The sequence below is a fragment of the Sinocyclocheilus anshuiensis genome, unplaced genomic scaffold (genome assembly GCF_001515605.1).
Source record: "Sinocyclocheilus anshuiensis isolate Anshui unplaced genomic scaffold, SAMN03320099.WGS_v1.1 scaffold635, whole genome shotgun sequence".
NCBI lineage: Eukaryota > Metazoa > Chordata > Actinopteri > Cypriniformes > Cyprinidae > Sinocyclocheilus > Sinocyclocheilus anshuiensis.
Genome location: NW_015551039.1, coordinates 227593 through 253073, shown reverse-complemented (window position 1 = coordinate 253073; position 25481 = coordinate 227593). Strand labels below are relative to the sequence as shown.

Sequence of the window (25481 nt, the reverse complement as noted above, 5' to 3'; positions counted from 1 at the left end):
ACTTTATTTAGTTGACAGGGACATTGTACATTAATAAAACATTCCTGTAAATGTGTCATCCGTAGTCCCTGGACAAGATGTTACAAGTCACCCTAAAATAAAATGTAATTAAAAATACATACTAAAAATTTTTATAATTACATAGCTCAAATCATACAGTATTCGATTAAAAAACAATGGGATCAAACAAAGACAATGCAAACGAGATACAATCAATAATAGTATAGCTAGCAAATATAAAATTCTAGTGTTGACAAATCTGAGTACTAATTAACCAATGCTTCAACTGAACCCTAAATAAAGCATATGTGTCTAGATCTCGTATAGTTGTCGGAATAGTATTCCATTCTCGTGCAGCTTTGACAGAAAAAGCAGACTGACTAAAATTACTTCATCTAAGCGGTATGATACAGTCTCCTCTTAATGCACCTCTTGTAGAACGATAATCAGTTGTTCTAATACTAACTAACTGACTAAGAGGGGGAGAAGATAAACCATAAATAATTTTATACATCAAGCATACTTAATCATGTTTTCCCAACTTAAATTATATTTTTTCAGTATTAGACAATGATGATAATGTACCGATTTCTTATCGAGGACTTTAAGTGTACGTTTGTATAAGGAATCTAATGGTTTTAGAGTCACTGAACTCGCCTGAGACCAGGTGGTTAAACAGTAAGTCATGTGAGAAATAACCATAGAATACATATACATCTTAGCTGCCTCTAATGACATATAATCTAATAAACTTAAAAATATAGAGATTAAACTTAACCTGCTTACAAACATTTTTAACTTGAGCTTTAAATGTAAGTTTAGAATCAATCAGTATTCCCAGATATTTATATTGAGGCACTACCTGCAGCCTCACCCCTGACACGTAAACATCCGGCTCTTTAATAATACTGTTAGACTTGGAGAAAAACATACATACTGTCTTGGACACATTTAGTTGTAAGCAATTCTCTTTTAGCCATGCTGACACATTAACCATAGAATTCGTGAGTTCATTTGCAACTTGTGCTAGACTATTACCATGTATATAAATTACTGTATCGTCCGCATACATTTGTATATTAATGCCAGGACATGCAAGATGAAAATCATTTATATATATATAGCAAAAAGCAATGGACCCAAGATAGATCCTTGCGGAACACCAGTTGATGTACCTAAATCATTGGATTGGTGATTTTGTACTCTAACACACTGAAATCTATCTGATAGATATGACTCTATCCAGTTAAGTGTATGTAATGAGAAATTAAAACAAGATAACTTAGACATAAGGATTCTATGATTAACAGTGTCAAAGGCTTTCTTTAAATCAAGGAACATGGCTCCAACTACACCACCTTTATCTAAGAAAGTTTTAATATTTTCTATAAAAAAACAATTTGCGGTTTCCGTTGAATATTTTGCTCTAAAACCAAACTGCATTGGATGCAATGAAAATGAACTACTACTCAAGTAACTGCTAATCAGTTTTGCAACTAATTTCTCCATAACCTTAGAAACAGTGGGTAAAATACTAATTGGCCTATAATTATCAATAGAAAGGGTATTTTTGTAATTCAATTACAAAATAAATGTAACTAATCCATTACAGTTACTGAGAAAAAAATGTGTATTAAATTACAGTTACTTATGAATGGGGTTACATCTGAATATTTTCACACACACACGCACACACATTTAATTGAATTTTTTCCCAAACTGCATTGGCTCTTGCATTGACACCGCAGTTTAGGACACGAAATAGGACATATGTTTACTCGATAACTGTTTTATTTCCTATTTGGGTTTATGCATATGTTTTTTTTTTTTTTAGATTAACATTTTTTTCCATGGCATTGTTAGATGCCAGTGTTTCCTGTCATAGCTATGCAAATATTTGATTTCAAAAACCGTATTATAGCTATTAAACTATTTATTGTTATGATTTTAAATCTGTATTTAACCTCAGAATGATCTCAAAGTAAAATAAGTCTGACAGTAATCAGTGTTGAGTACTACTGTAAGGTTAACCCTGCCTGGTTTAAATGTTTGGAAATAAAAAAAAAGTTATCAAAAAGTAATCAGTTACATTACTTTAATAAAGTAACTGAAATAGTTACACTACTTATTACATTTCGAATGTAATCTGTAACCTATTAAATTTCCAAAGTAACCTTCCCAACACTGCAAATAACCTAGGTTTTGAAATGGTATAGCATAGATATGGACATGTTACAAATATGTGACACAAAGCCACCACCAGAGGCACTGTAAAATCCAAGGTATGACTTCCATAGAAAAAATAGAATCAAGCAATCATTTGAGTATATGAAGACTGAGATAAAGACACTGAAATGCAGCTCTTACTTGGAGCACTCCTCCAAGGCAAGACACAGTCCCTGTTGGAACGAGAGGATGTCCTCTAAATTCCCATTCAGACTGGAGCAGTCCGCACTAGACAGCCTGCAGAGAAAGCCAACAGAAGAGTCATTATGCGCATGGGTTTTCATTGACCGACCCAGTTCCCCAAAATGTCAATAGGCTTTGATATCAAAGGCTCCCTGATGCCATGGTAACATCGGAGTTTTACTCTTACTTGTCGCTGGCCTGTAGAGGTCGCAGGTAGCAGCCCAGTACCATCTGCAGCTCTTTGACAAACTCTCTCTCATGCTCCAAGATGTCTTGCACCACCTGAGAAAAAAACCCCAAAGCATTCAAATAAGAAGTTAAAATTCCTTTACATGTCCTTTTTGGAATTTGTTCACACGTTTAAGACCTTACCACATTGTAATAATTTTTAGTCAGCTGAGGAACGTCAAGTCCTTTTACAGCTTTCGGAGAAATTGGTTTCTCTGAGGGGAAAAAAAAAAAGAAAGGGAGACCTTTTTAATTGATTATGCTCACTAGGGTAATACGTGTAAGAGAATATCTTGGATTGCCCACTCACCACATGGCTTGACCTCTCGGACGTAATTGCTAGGGAACCAGCCGGTTTTGCCATTAAGGGTTCCCTCCCACCATCCACCTTCCTCCTGGCGGGTGACATGGATCAGCTCACCCTTGCTGAAAGACAGCTCGTCCTCATTGTTCTGCTTGAAATTGAAACGTGCCTTGACCACCAGCTGCCCGCCCCCTCCATTCTCCGACATTTCCTGGACACAACAGCAACAGGTGAAGAACTTCAGTATGCAGTATTCTGTGTTACTTTAATGATGATTTTAATGGTGATCACAACAACACTCTAATTTCTGCATGCCAAATGTCTACAACAAAAATTGTCTTCTATTCACATCTAGAAGTAAATACTGAAGGCCTTGAGAAAATATTAAGATCCTAGACAATGACGATAAGCAGTCTATGGAAAGCAAGTTGTAACATAAAATTATTAGGGCTGGGAAACAGTGTTAATTTTTGTGATTAACGTTTGCTGTTTATTGTGTTAAACATAATTAACACAGCATCTGGTGATTTTATTATTTATCGTGAAAAATAATGTGCAAGATTAACTTGTCTCTCAGCTCTCATTCAAACTGAGTATTGATAGGGACAGAAATATAAACATACGCAGCTAAATGTCACATTTATTATAATTGGTTTATGCAAATATTGTTTTAAAGTCCCTTAAAATCTGTTATAATATTTTTAATGTCCTGAAATTGTTAATAAATGATAAATAAAACCATCTGATAATCTGCAGTTTAGGCCTGGCTTTCAATTATACTGTAATGTTGAATGGGTATAATACCATTAAACAATTATTTAAAATAGCAAATATTTTAAATACTGTCTTTATGTTTCCACAATAATTTGGAGATTCAATGTGAAAATGTTTATGATTACAAATTTCAATATTAGGGTCGATTATCTGTGAGTAATTACAGAAACCTGTGTAATTAATGAGTTTTTTCAACATCTTTATTATAAAATATATTTAAGTACCGAGTGGCAAAATTGTTATTATTCACATTATTCATTAATTGTTATACATGTTATGAGGTTAGAACAATAATGTTATAAATAGAGCAGTAAATATGAGCAATTAATTAAAATGACTGTCTTCATGCAGAATGCATTGTAATTGGTAATCTTATTAGGGTAATTTGCATATTCAAGTTCCTTAATAGTCTGAAGTGTTTCTTTACAGTACAGGGGAAGTGACCCCATTAAGCTCAAATCTTCCAAAATTTTCTAAAAAGCCTTCCAATAAACTGGGTATTAAGTTTAAGATTAATCTGTCTTTTTTTTTTTTTGTTGCTGTTTTGGCATTAACTGAAAAAAATTGAATTGATTGAATTCTTCAAATTTTGAATTCTTTGAATTGAACTCTCTTTCAAGAACGTTTTGTTGACATAAAAGACCAACTGTTACCAGCATTTATGGCACTGTTCAGATTTCTTACCACAGCTTTTGACTGCCTCCGTAAAGACCTGCTGGACTTTAAGGTGGGAACGGCTTGTGAAGGGGTTGACAGGCTAGGAGCAGAGGCACTGGACTGTGGACATGATCTATTAGGGGTACAATCTGGATACAATCAGAAAATAAAAGAGAAGTTTAAAAAACACAGAAAATAAAGTTTATAACTGATAGCATTTCTCACTTGCTGAGAGCAGTAGGTTTTGTGGGTTGTCACTGGATTATAGGTTTACTGATATGGATATACAGAAAGTCCTGAACAAGGTTACTGAGGGCTGAGTCTACAGTTCAATGATTCTATAGCAGTGTACTCTTCATTTCAGTACAGCATGACCTATTACACTTGAGAAACAGATTAATGACATGCATAAAAATATGAAGTAGCAGTAGCAAATGTTGCTATCTTTGATTTTTCATACAGTGTGAGATTCAAATTACTTCATGATATATGATTTAATGTCACACTTAGGGCTGTCACGATTATGGAATTTGGCTGACGATTAATTGTCTACAAAATAGTCATGGTTATTGCGATTAATTGTCTGTTTTAGGGCTTTGGCGATTATGCCGATTATCGCGATTGTCTGTTTTTATGTCTTTCATTATATAATTGATTAATTTAAGGCTTCAGTAAATAATTATGATGCTATCTTTTAATCTTTTCGAGTTATTATTTTGCAGTGTAAGATTACATGGTGTATTCCAAATTCTAAGAATTGGCCAATACCGATCCAACACCATGGAACTAATGGTCACTCTTTTTTAACCCCTTTGTTAAACATAATCCACTAAATACTCACTTCCTCATTACAGAGAAAAACTACATTTGAATAAAAATATATAAGCTATGAAATTAAACTAGCTGACAGTATAATTTAGCAGCAGAAACAATATATTGAAACAAAAAATCTTTGGTGCACATTATACAATTTAAACATGTTTATTCTGTTAACTATTTGTATTCTTACAAAATACATTCATGAATATAAGATAGAAATCATGAGAAAAAGAAAGGCTTCTAATAATCGTTCTGTTTGTGATAATTACGCGATTGTTAACGGGGGACTCCCTCGAAACGTGATTGGGCGGGTTTTTTTGTGAAAACCTGGCAACCTCTTCTTAAAAGCAGTGGCGACCTCAAGAGGAGGAAACGCATCAAAACACCCCGATCAAGTTCAAGCAGGTAGTTTCAATCTTTTTAACAAGGATGCATTAAATTGATCAAAAGTGACAGTAAAGACATTTATAATAGAGCCCGACCGATATGGGTTTTTTGGGGCCGATACCGTTACCGATATTAGGGAGTAAAAAAAGCGACAGGCTCATATCGGCCGATAATATCGGCAAAACGATATATCGGTCGGGCTCTAATTTATAATGTTACAAAAGATTTCTATTTCGAATAAATACGGTTCTTTTGGAATCTCTAATAATCAAAAAAATCAAGCAGCACAACTGTTTGATAAATAATAATAATAATAATGTTTCTTGAGCAGCAAATCATCATATTGGAATGATTTCTGAAGGATCATGTGACGCTGAAGATTCTGCTTTGCCATCATTCAAAATTTTAAATTGTAATAGCATTTCACAATATTACTCTCTGTACTTTATTTTTCAACATGATAGTCAAATGAACATGATAGTCATTCCAAATTCCATTTGCTAACACTTTGCAAAATTCAGCGCAACTGACAGAAATGTTAGCACTTTTGCCAGTTTGAATCATTCGACAAAAATATAAAATCTTTATTAAAACTGTTCTAAAGCCTTTTTTTTGTTTACTATGCATTACACCAAATGCATGTAAAATGGACTCTAAATGTAATATAGAGTCAAGCCAGGTCACTCTGTGATCTTTAAACATCCCAATTAGAGCACTCACTCACCCATTCATAATTCTGTCGTGTGTGATGTTAAACCGCCAATAGTCCACAGCTCAATGTACTTGCATAGGGGTCACAACAAACAACTGCTGAAAGCAGCCAGACACATACTCTCTAATGTATGACGACAAGTATCAAAGAGAAATCACAGCCTATAGACATAATGTGTGCTCCAGCCTAACCAAAGCAAGGCCTGAAACCCTGAAACATGCTATTTAGTCACAAAAATGCACAAAAACCACACTGTGTACTCACATCAAATCTTAGCAGACCATGATTAGCTCATATTAATTTGCTATGAGCAATCTGTCTTTCATTAATAGAGGGAGATAAGGAATGAGGAGACATGTAGTATTTAGCAATAGAAGAAAACAGTCAGGTGTCCCGTTTGCTGCACACTGGGTCCTGACAGATCTCCAGCGCTGCAGGGGCCTCTGGGGCTCTTCACTGACTCACACTTCGCTCCATCTACACAATAAAAGCATGTCTGTTGGATTTCACGGCAGGCTCTTTCCGAACACCCACGGCGTACAAACAGTATGTGTGAGCCTTCTCCAAGTGTTCCTCAGCCAACACAACAGAGAACCCAGATAAGGCCAGGCGAGGGAATGTCTTCTCTATGTCTTAAGCACACTTCAGAGTGAAACCCTCAGAGTTACATCATATAGATTGTTTTAACACAAATCCAGTCAAATCAATCTGCACCCACTTAATCTGCTCTCATTAGTGAGTCATTCTTAAGAACTAACACATCACTTTAATCTTACTTTAATATAGAGCTTGCAAGGCTATTTGCAAACATTTAAAGTCGGACCAAGAGTAAACAAGATTCCATAATAATTTAGATAAATAAGAGAGGAGTGTTGTTTGGAATGACAAACGACCCACCAACTCAGGCTTGTTGAAGAGGTAATTTACTCAAAAATGAAAATTCTTGAAATAATTTAAAATAAATAATTAAATAATTTATGCATTTAGCAGACACTTTTATCCAAAGCGACTTACAGTGCATTCAGGCTATACATTTTCTACAAGTATGCGTGTTCCCTGGGAATCGAACCCACGGCCTTTTGCGCTGCTAACGCAATGCCACAGGAACATGAAATGTATTCAGCATAACACTGATCTGATTTTGTGTAATACAAAAAGTGATTTTTTTTAAGAATACCTTAATATAATAATACCTTCTTAATAAGAAGAAATATTATTAATAATAATAATAGATTATAAAACAAAACACTGCATGACTTCTATATACATACACACTATCATTCATAATATTTTGATATTTTAAAACTTTTATTCAGCAAGGATGTATTAATCAAAAATGCCAGTAAAGATATTTATAATGTTACAAAAGATTTCTATTTCAAATTATTGCTATACTTTTGAACTCATTCAAAAATCCTGTGAAAAAAATAGCATCATGCTTTCCACAAAAATATTAAGCAGAACAACTGTTTTCAACATTGATAATAATAAGAAATATTTCTTGAGAACCAAATCAGTATATTAGAATGATTTCTGAAGGATCATCTGACACTGAAACAGAAAAAAATAGAAAGCGTTTATTTTAAATTGCAATAATATTTCATAAAATTACTGTTTTAACTATTTTGATCCAAGGAAAGCAACAAAAAAAACAAAAAAAAAACATCTTGTGTACAGATATAAATATTGGTAAACTATGCCTTCAAGGAACCTGGCTGCAGAAAGTGGTAAATCAAGATTGACTGATGTGTAAAACGGCTGTGAAACAGTCCTATGGGACTAGGGATATGCCGGTATCAAATGTTCATGTTACTATTAATTGCTAATGCTTTTATCACAGTATACGGTATTATCACGATATTGACATTTAGTTTTTAAAAAAAGTGCTGTCATAATACAGTATAGCAGGTTTAATAACTTTATTATTCACCGTATTTAGAAGTGCCCACGATAACAATATCGTGCATATTCATTACCGTGATATATCGCATTACCGAATACCGGCACAAGTCTATATGGGACTTGAGGAAGACTTGTGCAATAACAAGGAGGACACACTGTCCTCTAAAGGCAACAGCCACAGGGAAACATGACAAGGAAGCAAAACCTGAGAATAACTACATGCCTCATGGATTCCGCATGCTTATGCAGATGCAGTCAGCCGCCCGGACAGGCCCAACAAAAAGCAACTGTCTGTTGCCTCCAGTAGCTGAGCGCAGCTGCAGCTGAAAGACACAGATGTGGGTACGACCCCAGACAAATCACCTCTTGACATTCACAGAGCAAATACAAGAGGTCAGTCATCCTCATCCTGAGAAAAATGCAATCTGTATCTCATGTTTACTGCACTCTTCGACTGAATTAAAAGGCCTACTATGCATTTCACTGAGATAAACTTGCATGGGCATGTGATATCTATCCCAACTATATTCACAGGCTTCTAAAAATGAACTTTTTAGTGGAATTAAAATACGTTTACTGAACCACTTAAGAATCAAATCATTATCCCTACTTAGAAAAACAAAACTCGCTGATGCTAGCGGGATGAAGGAGGACTGTTGTAGCAACAGGTTTTAAGGGAACACGCAGCAGGAAAGATATGGCTCATTTCCACCAGAACCATAACACTGAGTGATTATTGAGTGCTTATTATCCTACTTGTAAACAGAGACATTCTTTGTAGTGTATAAGTGACCATCAGGGCCTAATTTTCTAAAAATGTCTTGAACACACGCTGTTGTGTGCAAGCCTTGTGTTAGACTGTCTGCTCTGCCTAGCAAAACCCTCATAAGTGTTAACATGACTGTAACTTGGTGTTAACAAATTCAGGCTATTTAGGCCAGAGGAGAACTGTTCCCCTGACTAAGCCTGGTTTCTCCTAATGTTTTGTCTTCTGTTTTATTGTCATCTGCTTTATAGCTGAATCACATTTTGTAGTAACTGATGAATTTTGCAACATTGACACTGTTATTGAACTGAACTGAATCAACATTGAACTGACTCAAGCTGACAACACTACTGTCTTCAGCAGAGCTGCTTATCGTTGTCTGGAGCTGAAGAATCACACTATTGACTTGCTACAGGCAGCTTCTTTGTAGCAGAATTTGGATTTGCCTCATTTTTGATGTTTGCAACATTGATTCTGTTACTTTCCCGTTTAATACTGTGAAGCTGCATTGAAACTTTCTCTATTCTATAAAGCGCAATAAAAAAAAATAAATGTGACTTGACTTCAGAAGAAACTCACCAATGAGAAGTAGGGATGTAACGATTAACCGCGAGCCAGTTGAAAATCGATTTAAATATGTGACGATTCAAATCAGTTGAGATGCTAAACAAATCGCGATTCAATTAGGGGTAGGAGTTTATATGAACGTATGTCTGAGGGGAACTTACTGTCTTTCGATGGTATTTTTTCTTTTCCTCTTGCCTCTGTATAATGCATATTAAAGTTCATAAGTGCAGCGCTGCTTTGTTTACAGCGGAAACCAAGGAAACACTTTAAGCGCCACCTGCTGGCAGAGAGTGCATCTGCGTCTCATTCAGTTCGTCTGCTGTTTCTGTTTCATGCAGATATTTTTTATGTATAGTTTCACAAAACTGAAGTGAAATCATTCTGTTTTTGCTTCAAATTTCGAAAGTATACAATGTAATTTAGATTAAAAACTGCTCATGTTGCATGTATGCAGCATCTTTGTTTGGATCATGATTAAAATGCAGTGGTTGCCTCTCATTTTAAATGGAAAGAGCACAGACAAAGCCTTAGTTTGTTTATATGAAGAGATTTCTTTTATTTGTGCTACTTATTTGATTTGGGGCTTGTTTTAAAATAATTTAAAAAATAGTTTTGTTATTTACATTTACATTCTATTTAAATTTTGTTATTTAGCAAACGCTTTTATCCAAAGCGATTAACAAATGAGGACAATAGAAGCAATCAAAACCAACAAAAGAGCAATAATTTACAAGTGCTATATTAGTAGGCTATATTATTATAGTGTTATATTTCAATTTCACAAAGAAACGTGCAGCATTTTGTCCAAGCAATAATAAAAGGACACATTTAATTTATAATTTGTCTTAAATCTCATTTTGTTAAAAAATCGCGAATCGAATGGGATCATAAAATCAAAATCGTGAATCGAATCGAATCGTGAGTTGAGTGAATCGTTACATCCCTAATGAGAAGACAAAGCTGATGCCTACAGTACTCAAGGAAAGAAAAGGTATGGAATAGGGCTGTCACGATTATGAAATTTGGCTGACGATTAATTGTCTAAAAATTGTCACGATTATCACGATTAAGTGTAAACGTTTTGTAAGCTAGTTTGTCATTGTATCTTACTGATTTATTGTTGTTGTGCTTTTTAATTAAGAATAACAATGAATCCATCTTTTGTTTTAGTCTTAAAAAAATGAAAGGTGTGTAGATGTATGTAAGCAAAACAGTGACAACAAGATCGCGAATTCGAAAGTAAAAGCATCCGAAGCCCTTAGCAAAAGAGAAAGAAACTCCCATTCACAAAATTTAAATCACAAATAATACTACTGATGATAAAGAACGGGTTGAATGTTAACCACTTTCGTTTCCATATAACTATAAACTATGATAAAAGTTCATCAGCATGCATTGAATAATCCCATGTTGTAGAGCAAAAAAAAATTAAAAATATTGCGACCAAATCATGTGCTCTTGCGACCAGCTGAAAAAGTTAGTCGCAAAAGAGCGACCAGTGGGAAGAATGAGTCTGGAACCCTGTATAGGCTATACAGTGCATGAAAAGCAAACTGGTCCTCTTCTGTTTCTTTTGGTGTATGACTCCCCCCTTGTCTCGTATAAAAGGCACAATAATCGCGGTTGTCTGAAACAACCGCGGTTAGATCAAATAATCACGATTAGACGGTTATTTAATTATCGCGACAGGCCTAGGAATATCAGTGAAGAATACATGTCCATAACATCATGAATTACCTTGAGTGGCGATGTTTATTGCTGAGAGTGTTGACAGAACCTTGTTGAAGTTCTCCCCAGTATATAAGCTTTCTGGATCAAAGCTCTAAGAGAAAGACATTAGTCAAATACAAGAAAAACTGTCCACAGACAATGTCAGAAGCAGAAGCAGCAGAAGTAGATCAGAAATCAGAGAGGAGTCGGGTTTTATCTATGCATAAAAAAATATGGGTATAAATCATTTTATATCATGATATGAACGGACATATATTCTCTTAGCCAGCAATTTTGCAATATGATATTCACGATACAGTTTGATTAGATTCAGGGGCCTATGATCAATATATTGATATCATGATATTATGTGCATATTTTACACAACCGGTTAAATTTTTATTAAAAATGCAACCAAAATATGACATGAAAATTTAATTGAACTCCCTGAAAATCCTGTATCCCAATTGGGACATCCACAACAAAAACACACTTTAGTTTTGTAAACAATATATAAAATTAATCATAAAAGATTTATAGATTTTTTTACATGCTACATCAATATCTCACATCTCATCTAATCGATGCATTGATCTATATCATTTCATTATGACACCCCTATAAAGAGCCCTGTTAAAAAACTTCAATGGTTAGAAAAAACAACTTCAATGTGACCCACATTTTGAGATGCTGGTTTGGCCCTGTCAGACACTGGGTACAGACAGCTATCCCCTTTCTTGCTAAGGATATGGTTTCATGTTTTAAATAAAACATAATAGCGTTTACACAGCAATGCAAGAAGCATCTGTCTTTTTATTTGCTGAGCACTGTTTTGCTATGGAGGCTGCAACAAGATGAACAGTCAGTGCAGTTTTAAGATTACATTTACCATTTTCTTTGGGGCATTTGCTATTTGCATTTCTCTCTCATCAGTAATTTAACAAGGCTCATATCAAGCTTTAGCTTGTGTTACGATACTTCTCCTTTTCAGCTAATTTAAAAGGAGAAGTGAAAGTTATGCGACTGGCTTCTCTGTCTAGTCACATGACTTGCATCAACCATATGGCCATTGGGCCTTTCAAAGAGCTTTCTTAAAAATAGATATAAGCAAACATTTATATGAGTATATTCTTAAAATGTTGGTTGATAATGAATATGTATACATAAAACGATTATGATATATATATATTTTTTTTTTTTTATGGAATATTTTTACCTTTAATAACTTCCAAAGTTATGGTAGACCTAATAAAATCTGACTTAAATTAAATTTAAGCAGTTAGGTTAGTGAGTCAGATGTTGATTCAGTAACAGCTGTGAAGAATACAGCAGACAAGTAATGCAGAATAAAATGCAATAAAATAAAAATAAAACCTGCTTAAGTAAAAATGAATCATTAAAAGTGGTTCAAATGAGTCATCTGTTGGACTACCCTGGCACGTGGAGTTTTTATTTTTGTGTGCAATTCTCGTAGACAGGACATGTGCATTCTTTTGATCTAATCAAGTTCAGACTCCAAAATTACATTTACAAATCAGGTAAACATGAATTTATGCCGTAGCATAAATTCAGCATCACAGGAAACAGTGGCATAACTGTGACAGAAACTATACTTGAACATTTATACTGATAACCATATTTTAAGGTATATCACCATCTATTCCCAGTAACTCTCACCCTCAGCGCTCCTTGTCCAGCTTCATACTGCTGCTTTACAGCATCACCACAAATTATAGGGGAGAACAGCAATCATTTGTGCTGCTGAGTAACGTAGTCTAGCCAAAGATCACAGCATTACACAAGCAAGTTGAGTTGATTCAATTTTCTTTAGCAGATATTCATAGCTATGATTAATTCATCAGCATTGGCCACTAATTGTGCCGAATGGCCAGTTAACAGTGGTCACTCTGCCTGGTGTCAGTCTCAAAATTCGCAGAGAGCAATGTCCATGCATAGCCAGCATTTTGTCATTCTCATCTCATTTGCTCGCATTTAATTGCATTATCTCATATCTGTATAGACTATTAAAAACCCCATATCAGTCTACCACTAGCCTTCTGAACAGTTCAGTGGCAAGATGTTCAATTTATACTCCTATAAATAGGTTTCAACCATAAAAAGTGAAACTATTTCAATAAAGGTCAAACAAAACCACAATTCTATTAGCAAGCTCACTATCTTTAAATCAAACCCAAACATTACATATAACCAATACGGTGCTAAGGAGTCATGTTCACTATATATGCACAGTCTATCACTCCATAACCAGATTTTGATCATAGTTTTAGTCCAAGAACACTGTCACTGCAGAGGGTGTGGCATCATAGTTTGTCTGTGTGTCTGTGTCAGTAATTGACCTTGCAGACTGAGTGTTTACTGTGACAGTTATAATTCCTGAACATCATCTTGAGAGCTCTGTAATGCTGCTGCAGGTCAAGACCATAATAACCATAATAAATGAAATGCATATGCGAAAGAGCTAGTATTATGTGCAATCTTGTTTACTGGCATATTTTAAGATCACATGTGCAAAACCAAAACTAAACCCTGCTATTTATTTGCTTGCCCTCGGGGATAGCTACACTAAAATAGATGGGCTGAAGGAAGAAGTACTCTGCATAAATACTTAATATAAATTATTAAATATATTATCTAATATAAATTATTAAGACTATGTTAAGTAAATCATTCCTGCATAAAATCAATGCTTATAAATACAGCTTTAATCTGAAATGTATTTTCATACATATACACTATATAACTGATTTAGGTTATTAAAAGAGTGATATCTTCAGCCTGCAGGCCGCATATCAATACACACTCAGCTGTATTTCTCAAAGGCATGACCCTTTATAAGCAAAAACGCTGCATTTGAGTGATACCAACGCACTCATGCACAGAAATGTTAAGGAAAATTGATCTTACCTCAACCTTTAGAGACTGGCATCCTTTTAGAAACTCTCGAATGTTTGCAATGCAGTCCGCTTCGCATCTGGGTTCAGTTGAATACTGAAAACCAATGAAAGATGTAAATAGTCTCAACTTTGCTTCGAGCACACTGTAATGCACAGAACCACCTGAGATCAAGAAGATCTCGTTTTTTGAAGTGTGTGTCAACCTAGTCTGTGAGCCACATTGTACCCTGCCACTGCCGTCCAGTATCGCATGCTAAATATCTTTGGCGTTCAGTTTACTAAGAAACTGTTTCTTTGCTTCAGCGTCGTCCTGTTACACAGACACACAGCCCGTATCTATGCTAGATCTCATCGGGCCCTGTAGCACCAGAAAAGGTACATTTAGAGGAAGTGACGATGTTTGCTCAGCAAGATTTTACTTGGACCGCTTACTAGTGATGATGGCAAGTCCGACTCATTGTCGCGAATCGGTTCTTTCGAACAGTTCCGTTCAAAGAACCGGTTCAAAATTCGATTCGTTTGCGCATTGACGTCCATGACGTGGTATATTATATGGTATAAACAAAACATTTAAATAAAGCCATAGACGCATATAGTTGTTTGTTACATTTTCCCCCAAACTGTAATTCCATATGTCTGGTTGCAGTAATAATTCAGCTTGTAAAAAAGTCATAATAATATAATTTGCATTACCATTCGCTAAACAGTTGTTTGTTTTTTTTGCACGAATCGTTCAGTCCCGTTTCGTGAACCGACTAATCCAATTCATTAAAAAGATCCGACACAAAAGAATGATTCATTCACTAATATAATGTAAATACATTCAACAAGATAACCGTTTGAAAGCGTCGTGCGTTAAAATGAGTAAAGTGGTTTGAAATAGAAATATGCTGAAAAGAAATTAAGGGAAGAAGACAAGAACCAAGAAAACTTCTAATGAGCTCTATAAAACGGAGAAACTTTTACAAGTTGTTGTACTGATCAGCACATTCGTTATACATTTCAGTGAGCTCTATACATTCGCCCCATAATTAAAGCATTTACAGTAAAACAATTGCAACAGAATTTTATTCAGGGGAAACTCAAAATGAATACCCTAGGTTATCTTATTAATAACGACCTTATGTGCCATGAGTAAAGGGGGGTAGCAGCATGCAAACAGACACAATAATCTGAGATCTGACTGACATAGTTAGACGGCTTTTACAAACGAGAGAAGAAAATTGCTTTACAAATGCTCTTGGTGTTTTATACTAAAGTGAAGATCGACAAGTTTTGAAGAAAATAACTTTTTTGAAACTGTGAGAATGCGGAACAATTTCTCATGTAACAGGAAGTCAGATTCTCTATCTCGATTAAATTGTGTGTCCTGAATAAACACCGTTAAATACACAACAATAGCTGAAAATGGTTTCAAAACGTATTGCATCTTTACAAAATACAGTGCATTGCAAAGTGTTACTTGTAACATTAAGTAATTTCGCACCGTCAATTCCGCATGGCTGTATCTGATACATTTGCATTTATGACAATATTTAATTCACTAGACTGCGACTATTTAATCAAGCAAACATGCATGTGCATATTATCGATTACCTTTAAGGTGGCTCCAGGTAGCACTCGCTCCATAAGCTTACACAGGACGACCCCATCTCGGAGAGAGGTTTTCAGAAATTCCTCCGGATCAGCGATATTCTTTTTGGGTGAATTAAGCACGCCTAATGTTATTAGCCACGTAACAGTTTGCTCCTCGGGGTTCATAGTTTTTATGCTCAATGGGCCTTTCAGATTTAGCAGCACCCTTGGTGCGCCAGCTCTCACTATTTGTGTTCAGATGCTACCCACATCCGTCGCGCTTCTGCTTTTTCACTGATGTTACAACCATTCAGCCCGGCAATTCAGTTCTCCAGTGGACGTCTGCCATATAACCAACATAAAGGCTCTTTGACATTTCTCTGACACAAAAGGAACTGTGATTGCTTTAAAAAAGCCGCAAGAATTTTCCATATGGCTCAACTGCGTTTTTTGATGGAAATTACTTTTGCCTGTAGTACAGTGAGCACTGACATCACCATACCAATATTCAGCACTGTTATAGTGGGAATTAAATAAGATACACCGACAAATAAGTTCATTTCAATTCAAATGATAGTTTATTGAATAAAAAAAATAAATACAAGCAATTCATCTGTAGCACTCCAGGACTCCATCCAAACATCAGCCTCAATGAACCGCAGCCTCCAAAGAACCTGGATAGTTCGGATCTAGATGAAAACAAAAGTAATTAATTGTATGAAAACACCAAATATGAATTTGCAGTGGTTTAAGGACTTACTCATACCTGCATCTTACTTGAGACCATCATGCATCACCAAATGGCAACAGGTGCTGATCAGCAATAACGTATAACCATCAAACTCCCTTTCCTCCATTCAGCCTGCAATGAGAGTTTCCATCAGCGAACTGTTGTAGCTCAGCATAAGGGACAAAAAAAATTTAAATGTAAATTTTACAAAAAAACTCAAGTGACCCAAAGGTTTTTTCCAGGTTTGTTGATAGGGTGCGGTCTTTCTCCACGTGGTCTCCTTTGTTAGAATCGGCATGCTTGAGAGCATTCTGGCTTTTTGTTAACACCAAGTGAATTTACTACATTTTCAAAAAGGGTTCCACTGGGAGGTTTCAAGAGGTTTTGCAGCTATGTGGTTTACATATGGCTGTAGATATAGATCCATTGAGGAGATTCATCTTAACATCCTTTTTAAAAAAAAAAAAAAGGGGCCATTTCTCATTTGAAAGGGGCAGGAAAAAAATCCAAACATTTTCTCCTTTAGTGCAACAGTAGAACTGGCTGATATTTCTGAGACTAAGACCTCCCAAACTGAAGTGATCCAGTGGCTGGGAAGAGAGATCAGACTCCTTTGAAGGCAGAAGTGAGTTTGTTAATAATGGAAATCATATTGTTTCAGATTGCATTTGAAAAAGCCAGGGCAACCAAGTCGATGTTTGACTAAATTACACTAACCTTCAAGCTGCAAAATAACACCACAGAGACTAGACTTATACCAGAACAAAAGGGTTTGCTTTGCTTACCAGCTGTTGACAGGTTTTATCTGTGATGCTGATTTGTTTCTTGCATTTTGGTTGTCTTTGGATTGGTCGATGCAAGGCGTCAATGTTTAGGCTTTGTGATGAAGGATCCATTTGCACTGAGGAAAACTATACCCATAGAGAGTTTGGAAAAAGGTGACATTTGCCCAGTCCCCAACAATGTGAACAATCATGCCTACATGAATATTCTGCTTTGCATCTATATTAAGTGGAACTTGGGGTTGCTCACCACGGAAAGCTGAAGAGGTGAATGGATATTTACACTTCATAGTTTCTCATTCTCTTGAATGGAGTGCTGTTGCTCAAGATCTTTGATTAAAAATACTTTATTGGTAAATGAAAGCCATATGTTAGAGCATTGCAGGTTTAACAAGTCACTAGTATACAAAAAGAGCAAACTTAGATTTGCAACGGTACCATTAAATGGGAAGTGGGCAAGAGAAAAGAACGAAACTTTGAATTTAAAAAGGACAAATTAAAAAAAATTAAAAATTCACAAGTTTGAGTACAGCTTGAAACTGAAGCTTGAAGTCCAGAGTTTAAAAGGGCACTTTTTTTAATCTTAAAGTCTTTTGAACGTTTCAATGAGAAGCCATCATTTCTCCATTTTATTTGTTTCTCCACAGAGTCCATCTCAGTATCTGTTCCGGGCCATTCCTCTATCTGCCCGACCGCCACGGACACCACCCCGAGGCGGCCCTCGGCTCGAGCTGCTGTATTCACGAGGATAGCCTCTCTCAAGAGGGGGTGGCCCTCGCTCCCGTCTACCCGGACGGTCACCATGACTAGCGGAGTACGGGTCACTCCGACTGCTGGGATAACTGTCACGACTGCCATATCCATCCCGGGAACTGCTGCCATAGTCGTCATAACGACTGCTTCCACCACTCCCACTGTAGGATGGAGGGGGACCCCTCGAGGGTGGGGCGCTGCGTGAGTTACCTGCAGGGTCAATGGGTCATGTAATTGGCAAAATTAACTTAAACATTCTTTGCATGATACTGCGTTGTCAAGTGCCCATTTCCCTAAATTTGTATCACGACTAGCTCAAACATTAGAAACTTTCCAAATGAGGATAAAACAAATTTGGTTCTAGGGTTATGGGTGGGACTAGTTAAAGCTAAGATACCTGATCTACCCAACTGCAGTGTTGACAATTGCGCACTCAGAGCCCTTTGGCACATCATTGTTGAGTAAATGCACTTTCCTTGGTTTGGACTGAATTCCATTTAGACTGTAGTTTGGATACTGGATCTCTGTTGGTTGTTCGGACAGTGCTACCAGAATGACCGGAACTTTTTGGGGGGCAAAAAACAGCTTGTAAGAGATTCCTTGTTGGTGTGATTTTTTTTTTTTTTTTTGGATGGAACACTCTGGATGAAAAGACGCCGCATTTGATGTTTCCACTTTTTGGCAATGACACGAAGCAGCCCTTTCCAGGCACAAAACAGGCAGTTTGAGTGGAGCCCCCCTAACCCTTTTCACCACACTAAAGGTTCAATCTTACCGTAACTGTCATAAGGATCTCTATAGGAGCCCGTACTGGGCCGATCCATGTAACCCCTGGGCTCTCGTCCTCCACCATAGCCATCACGATCACTAAGAAACAAAGAAACGTTAGGCTGGATTCTCAAACTGCCATCACAGACATCCATTGCAGGATGTTAACACACCTGTAACCTCTGGATCCTGACCCATAGTCATCTCTAGAACTGGAATGGCCCGAATACTCTCGGTATGGGTAATCACGTGGTGGCGGGGCATAGTCTCGACTGTCCCGTGAACTCATGTAGTCACGGCTGGAGTAACTGCAAAACAACAGCTTGTGAGCTTTACGGTATACTGCACCAATATTATTCTAGTGTATTTATAGCCTATAGGGTTCATTAATTTGAGTTTTAGTACCGTATTGGCCCGAATATAAGACGACCCTGATTATAAGACGACCCCCCTTTTTCCAGATATACCTTTTGGAAAAAGGCTTTTTAAAAGCCAAATCTTGTTTTTTCGCAGTAAAACACATTTTGTCTTCAATTATTTTCATATTGCATATTTTTCCTATTTGAATTTTTGTTTTGAAAGTATGGTAAAAACTGGTAAAATGTACCAACAATCACATTAAAAAAATATACACTTAAAAATAAAAAACAGGTAGCCCATCTGAATTAGGACATTTAGGCTATCCATCTAATAGTAGCCTACCAAAATCTTATATATAAGACAACCGCGTTTTTCCAGATGTATTTCCAAGAAAAAAACATTGTCTTATATTCGGGTCAATACGGTAATTTATATGCTTTTGTCATTCTTATTAGTTTAATATTTCTATTAGGCTTAAATTTTTATAAATGTTTCAGTTAATTACCAAGACAACACTTGCAATTTTCTTTTTAAATAATTATTTATTTTTTCTAATATTCATATTTTCCCATCTTCGTTTCTGCATGCTTTTTGCACATCATCCCACCTGTCTTTGCTACTGTAGTGGTCATCACGAGGTGGAGGACCATCATCCCGCCGTGACATCAGAGAATCTCTGCGAGGATGAGGGCTGTATGGGTCCCTGTCTCTGGACACTGGCACAGTTAAATACATTGGCGCTGTTAAATGCATTCAAACAATTAACAGTACAAATCTGTGCGTGTTCACCAAACTCACATCTTCCCATTGGCCCAGAGTGTGCAGATCTCTTGGGTGGGGGTCCTCCATTCCGCACTGGGGGGCCTCTCTTCAGTGGTGGTGGCCCTCTGGATGACATGCCTTTAAAAAAGGGTTCTACAATACCTACGTTATCTTGGTAATATTTATTTTGGCAGCAAGTATGCATATTAAGTGTAGGCTCAGAACTTCTTAGAGGACAATCAGTTCAAACAGATCATCAAAATGGTGTCATCATGGCACAAATTAAAAAGGGGCCGATAAAAGTTCTGAATGGTACCTCTGCTTGGTGGTCCCCGCATTCCACTTGGTGCTCCCCTAGACCCTCGCAGACTCCGTGATGGAGGTGGACCACGGCGTCCTGAAGACTCAAACTGAGGTTTTGTGGCCTGTTCCACTTTAATAGGCTTTCCATCAAGAGGCTAAAACACAAGGAACAGAAGTTTAGGAAATTGTAGCTCTTAAATTAGAAAGAAAAACAGATACAAGCACACTGACAAGCAAATGTGTGCATCCATCATGTAAGCTCAAAACTTCTTAGAGGACAATTGTGGACTACATCAGTTCAAACAGATCACCGCCACAAATCTTCATCACAGCTCACAAATCTGAATTTCACACATTACTACTCACCTTTCCATTCATTTCCCTCGTCGCATCTTTTGCATCACCAGGATTTTCATAAGTTACAAATGCAAAGCCTCTAGATTTCTTCGTTTCACGATCCTTCATCAACAGAACTACAAAAGACAAGGAAACATATGGGGGTACACCAAATGCTTCAATAGCATTTTAGCTCTCGCCTAAAACAAATTTCAATAATGTATTAAAAAAAGCTTGCACAACAGAAAGACAGTTCTACAAGCAAGCAATTTAAATTATACAAAAACTACAAGTACCTTCTGATATTCTGCCAAACTTGCTGAAATACGCTTCAAGGACCTTCACTAGTTTCAGTGTTCAGGCCACCGATGAAGAGCTTCCCTGGTCGGTCTGCCTCTGCCATGGTTCCCACTACTGCCACTGCAGAGAGACATTACTGGATTACATTAGAATAGTCCAGTGTATTTCGTCTTAGAAAAATTAATTAACAGCTTAAACCTGCATGGTCTCTCACCCTGACTAACTAAAAAGTGCCTAAAACCAGCAAACAGTCCAACCTAAGCAAGTTGGGAGACCAGAGGACTAAAGAATTTTAACATTACATGCAAAGGAGCTAAAAACGATGCAAAAATGCCAGTAACTTACACGTTGTTACACGGTTAAGGGAGTTGGAAAAGCTATTTGGTAACAGAAAAACGTTTAATTTCATCATTCTCTGGAGCAGATGGTTAACTCAGCAACCACTAGCTGATAGGCCCTGCCTGGCTAGAAGTGGTTGTTGAACACGTGCGCAGACTACGAACTTTCATTAATATTGTTTCAGAAAACACTAAACGTTTCCGGTGAACACTAGCTTGCATGACATTTACATGTGCATTTTAAAGCATGGCTTACAAAATGGCGGACGCTTAACATCATAAAACTACTGGCAGATGCAGCGGCATGAGACCACTTCAGGCCATTTGGCTAACTTCAACATGTGTTTGATTAAGAACCTCATAGAGGCGCGATAAACACACTCAACTACTTGGATTAAGTACATAAGCGAATAACGCCAGATGTTGCAAATTCAAAATGGCGATAGAAATGTACGTTTAGAAAAACATCTTGCAGACTGTCATCTTCACGAAGCCATTTTCAGTTACCATCACAGCTGCTAAATATAGGCTAAATGGCTATGCGGCTAAGGTATTACCCGATAAAACTACCATCAATCGATTAACCAAAAACCATGATGACATTTAAGTGTATATATTTCAATTATCCATTTACTCACTCACCTCAGGATCAATAGACAGAAACAAAAGCGTCTGCTGGTTTATATGTGTCCAATGTGTTTCCCGCCCAGCAGCAGTCATTTACTCTGTGGTCGGAGGGAGGAACTTAACAACGGTTTAAAAGTCTCTCACGCCCCCTATTGCCATGTTCTTCTTCTTCTTCTCTCGAGTTTTTTGGCGGATTGGCAAACCAACGTTAAAGGTGCATGACCGCCACATACTGGAGTGTGAAACGTACACGGTTCAGCTGTAAATTATTAAACTATTACAGATTTAAAAAAAAAAAATAATAATTTAAAAAATAATTTTTACATAAATAAATACAAAATTAAAAACTTAAAACTCTTTCCATTAATCTTGTCTTTTTTAAATACTTAAACAATTCTCCATATATTCTTGATTGCATTACCCCATAACCTAATAGTGTCTTTAGAGATATACTATTAATTCCCATCAGTTCCAGTTCTTGGAACATCTGATCTATTGCCATGTTTGCAAACTGTACTCATTTTAGTCCTGTAAACCCGCCAAATCACATCTGCACTCATTAAGGAATTGTACACAAAGAAATTAATAGAGATCCAATGACCAAACGAACACTAGATCACCCATCTTGGTTTTCAATCGGCAGATTTCAAATGTATATTATATATTTGTAACTTCCCTAATAATATAATAATTATATTTTGTTTACTATCCCTTGACCATTAAATATGTGACATATCATCATTACTTTAAGTTAAAATATATTGAGTTGAATGTTTCCATATCAAGTCAAGTCTGGTATTATTATTATTATTATTATTATTATTATTATTCAAGAAAGACAGTTTCTTTTCACCTGTGGTAGTGGTAGTACTGACCTGCTATTACTATCTATCTGTCTGTCTGTCTGTCTGTCTGTCCGTCCGTCTGTCCGTCCGACTGTCCGTCTGTCCGTCTGACCGTCCGTCTGTCTGTCTGTCTGTCTGTCTGTCTGTCTGTCTGTCTGTCTGTCTGTCTGTCTGTCTGTCTGTCTGTCCATCTGACCGTCTGTCCGTCTGACCGTCCGTCTGTCCGTCTGACTGTCCGTCTGTCTGTCTGTCTGTCTGTCTGTCTGTCTGACTGTCCGTCTGTCCGTCTGTCCGACTGTCCGACTGTCCGTCTGACCGTCTGTCCGTCCGTCTGTCCGTCCGACTGTCCGTCTGTCCGTCTGACCGTCCGTCTGTCCGTCTGACTGTCCGTCTGTCCGTCTGACCGTCCGTCCGTCCGTCCGTCCGTCTGACCGTCTGACCGTCTGACCGACTGTCCGTCTGTCTGTCTGTCTGTCTGTCCGTCTGTCCGACTGTCCGTCTGTCCGTCTGTCCGTGTCTGTCCGTCTGACTGTCTGTCTGTCTTGTCTGTCTGTCTGTCTGTCTTTCTATCTATCTATCTATCTGTCTATCTATACAGTGGTGGAAATGGGCAAAATTCACTGGGAGACTCTAGCTTGGAAAGGTGGTGGTGGGGGGGGGAGTCAATAATATTGGTCATTTTAATTCACTGGGAGACTCCAGCTTGGAAAGGTGGTGGTGGGGGGGGAGTCAATAATATTGGTCATTTTAGATGACCTTTCGGATGTATTTAATTATAAAATCCTTTAAAATCTATAATACATTAAACTTATTTAATATTTTCTCAACATTCTTGGATATCAAGACAGGCACAGCAATTCAGGCCATATTAAAGATACATTGTGTGTGAATTTGCACATTATAATGTTAGCACAATTAATGACCCCTTGTGTTTAATAGAAAAAATAAATAAATAATTATTTAATAAAAAATTAGAATGACTAGTAATTAAATTAAATTTGTAATAATGTTATGAGATGTTTTACAGTTTTTCTCAGTCGCTTTGGTGCATTTCTCACAGACAGTGATTGTAGAGAAGTGGCTTATCATTGGTTGCAACTAATGCTTCACACACCCCTTCTCATCAGTGAAAGTTGAGATTCACCTGAGAGAAACTGTTCAATTTAGGAGACATTTTCAGGAAAAAAAAGATTGAAAAAAATTTGTAAAATTTGCTTGACAGATTTTGACAACTAGTTCAACATTTTTGTATGTAATGACTCAAGCAATGAAATGAGGACTATTAGTTTTATATGGAATGACTATTCAGCATTCACAAGTATAGTTAATTTTGACTGACATGACATAAGCAAATGATAATGTTATAAAACAGCAGAGAGTTGTATGAAAGCAATTGATGCATGTCCAAAAGCATTTGCAATTTGTTCGAAGGAATGAGAAACTGCTACTATGATGTGCACAAATGACTAAATGTTGTGGAGGTTGAACTAACTGTTGTGCAAATGTAAATAGTGATGTGAGAAATGCACCAAAGCGACTGAGAAAAACTGTAAATAAATAGTTTTGAATACAGAAATATAAAAAAATTTAAATAACTCAATTTGTACTTAACCTTCTATGGTATGTATTGTGTTCTTCTAACCATGAAATATTTGTTTCAAATAAGTTTTTATTACATGAAATAGTTTGAATCATACAAATCAAAACAGACTTTGTTTTGGAGGGGTATAGGAAACGTTGCTATATGGCAACGCTGTACTACAATGAAAAATGGTCAAAAAAGTAGTTTTTCTATAAAATTATGATATTCTTTTCTATTCAAATGCACATTTCTTTTAGAAATTGATAGATTTATATACTCTGAACTCATACAAACCACTGAAGGCTAACTTATCCTCACTCTCATCACATGAAAGAGTCAACTCATTTTCTGAAAATAAGTAATAATTTTGGTTATTTATACATAAATACAACTATACTACAATAAACACTTTAAATAGGCTAAATAAATAACTGCAATCATTTATGCTATCTATAAAAAATCCCAATGGGTAAATGCACTTCCACTGTGTACAGCGTTGCCATAAATGATGCTACTATCAATAAAAAAATCCCAATGGGGAAATACATCACTGTGGTACAGCATGGCCATACGGAAACATTGATATTTTCTCAATTTACAGTAAAACTATGTTAGACAAAGTTAAATTGTGAATAAAAATATCGAATTTACTTATCAAAGACGCTGCAAAAAATCCCCCTTGAGAAGAGATGTTTAGAAATGAGGTTAATATAGCAATTTCTGGAGCACTTCAACAGGTGTCTTCCGTGTGAGGGTAACAGTGGGAAAAATATTTTTGGACGGACATTCAAATGTCATGTGACTTAAAAACAGCATAGCCTAACTTATAGGGGTCATATGATGCTGCTAAAAAGAACATTATTTGGTGTATTTGGTGTAATGAAATGTGTTTATGCGGTTTAAAGTAAAAAAAAACACATTATTTTCCACATACTGTACATTATTGTTTCTCCTCTATGCCCCGCCTTTTTGAAACGCGTCGATTTTTACAAAGCTCATCGGTCTGAAAAAGCGAGGTGTGCTCTGATTGGCCAGCTATCCAGTGCGTTGTGATTGGCTGAATACCTCAAGCGTGTGACGGAAATGTTACGCCCCTTACCCTATTGTGATGCGGTGTCCGGCCGGAGCGATGAGACAAAAACATTAAAACCCATTACAAACGAGGCATTTGTTGCATCCAGTGGGGACATAATTATTGATTATAATGACTTATGCCGCGTAAACATAAAACTCTGTCTGCATTTGTGATCAGAGAAATGACAAACAACAA

General features: G+C 36.6%; 2 protein-coding genes across 2 annotated transcripts in view; both read right to left on the bottom strand.

Moving 5' to 3' along the window:
- Window positions 1–15996, bottom strand: part of LOC107661375 (rho guanine nucleotide exchange factor 6-like) — a 31351-nt gene extending 15355 nt beyond the window's left edge. The window contains exons 1-8 of the mRNA XM_016450902.1: window positions 15747–15996; window positions 14161–14244; window positions 11263–11347; window positions 4400–4521; window positions 2948–3152; window positions 2782–2852; window positions 2597–2691; window positions 2368–2463 (exon numbers count right to left, since the gene is read on the bottom strand). Of these exons, the coding sequence (XP_016306388.1) occupies window positions 2368–2463; window positions 2597–2691; window positions 2782–2852; window positions 2948–3152; window positions 4400–4521; window positions 11263–11347; window positions 14161–14244; window positions 15747–15911 (923 nt within the window). The 5' untranslated portion in view covers window positions 15912–15996. The remainder of the gene's footprint in view (window positions 1–2367; window positions 2464–2596; window positions 2692–2781; window positions 2853–2947; window positions 3153–4399; window positions 4522–11262; window positions 11348–14160; window positions 14245–15746) is intronic.
- Window positions 15997–16916: 920 nt separating this feature from the next.
- Window positions 16917–21974, bottom strand: LOC107661374 (RNA-binding motif protein, X chromosome-like). The gene is given in 10 exon segments (XM_016450901.1): window positions 16917–18200; window positions 18766–18857; window positions 18932–19066; window positions 19726–19834; window positions 19917–20033; window positions 20197–20338; window positions 20550–20656; window positions 20816–20862; window positions 20864–20939; window positions 21800–21974. Coding segments are annotated over 9 exon segments (1116 nt in total). The 5' UTR covers window positions 20923–20939; window positions 21800–21974; the 3' UTR covers window positions 16917–17892.
- Window positions 21975–25481: the final 3507 nt, after the last annotated feature.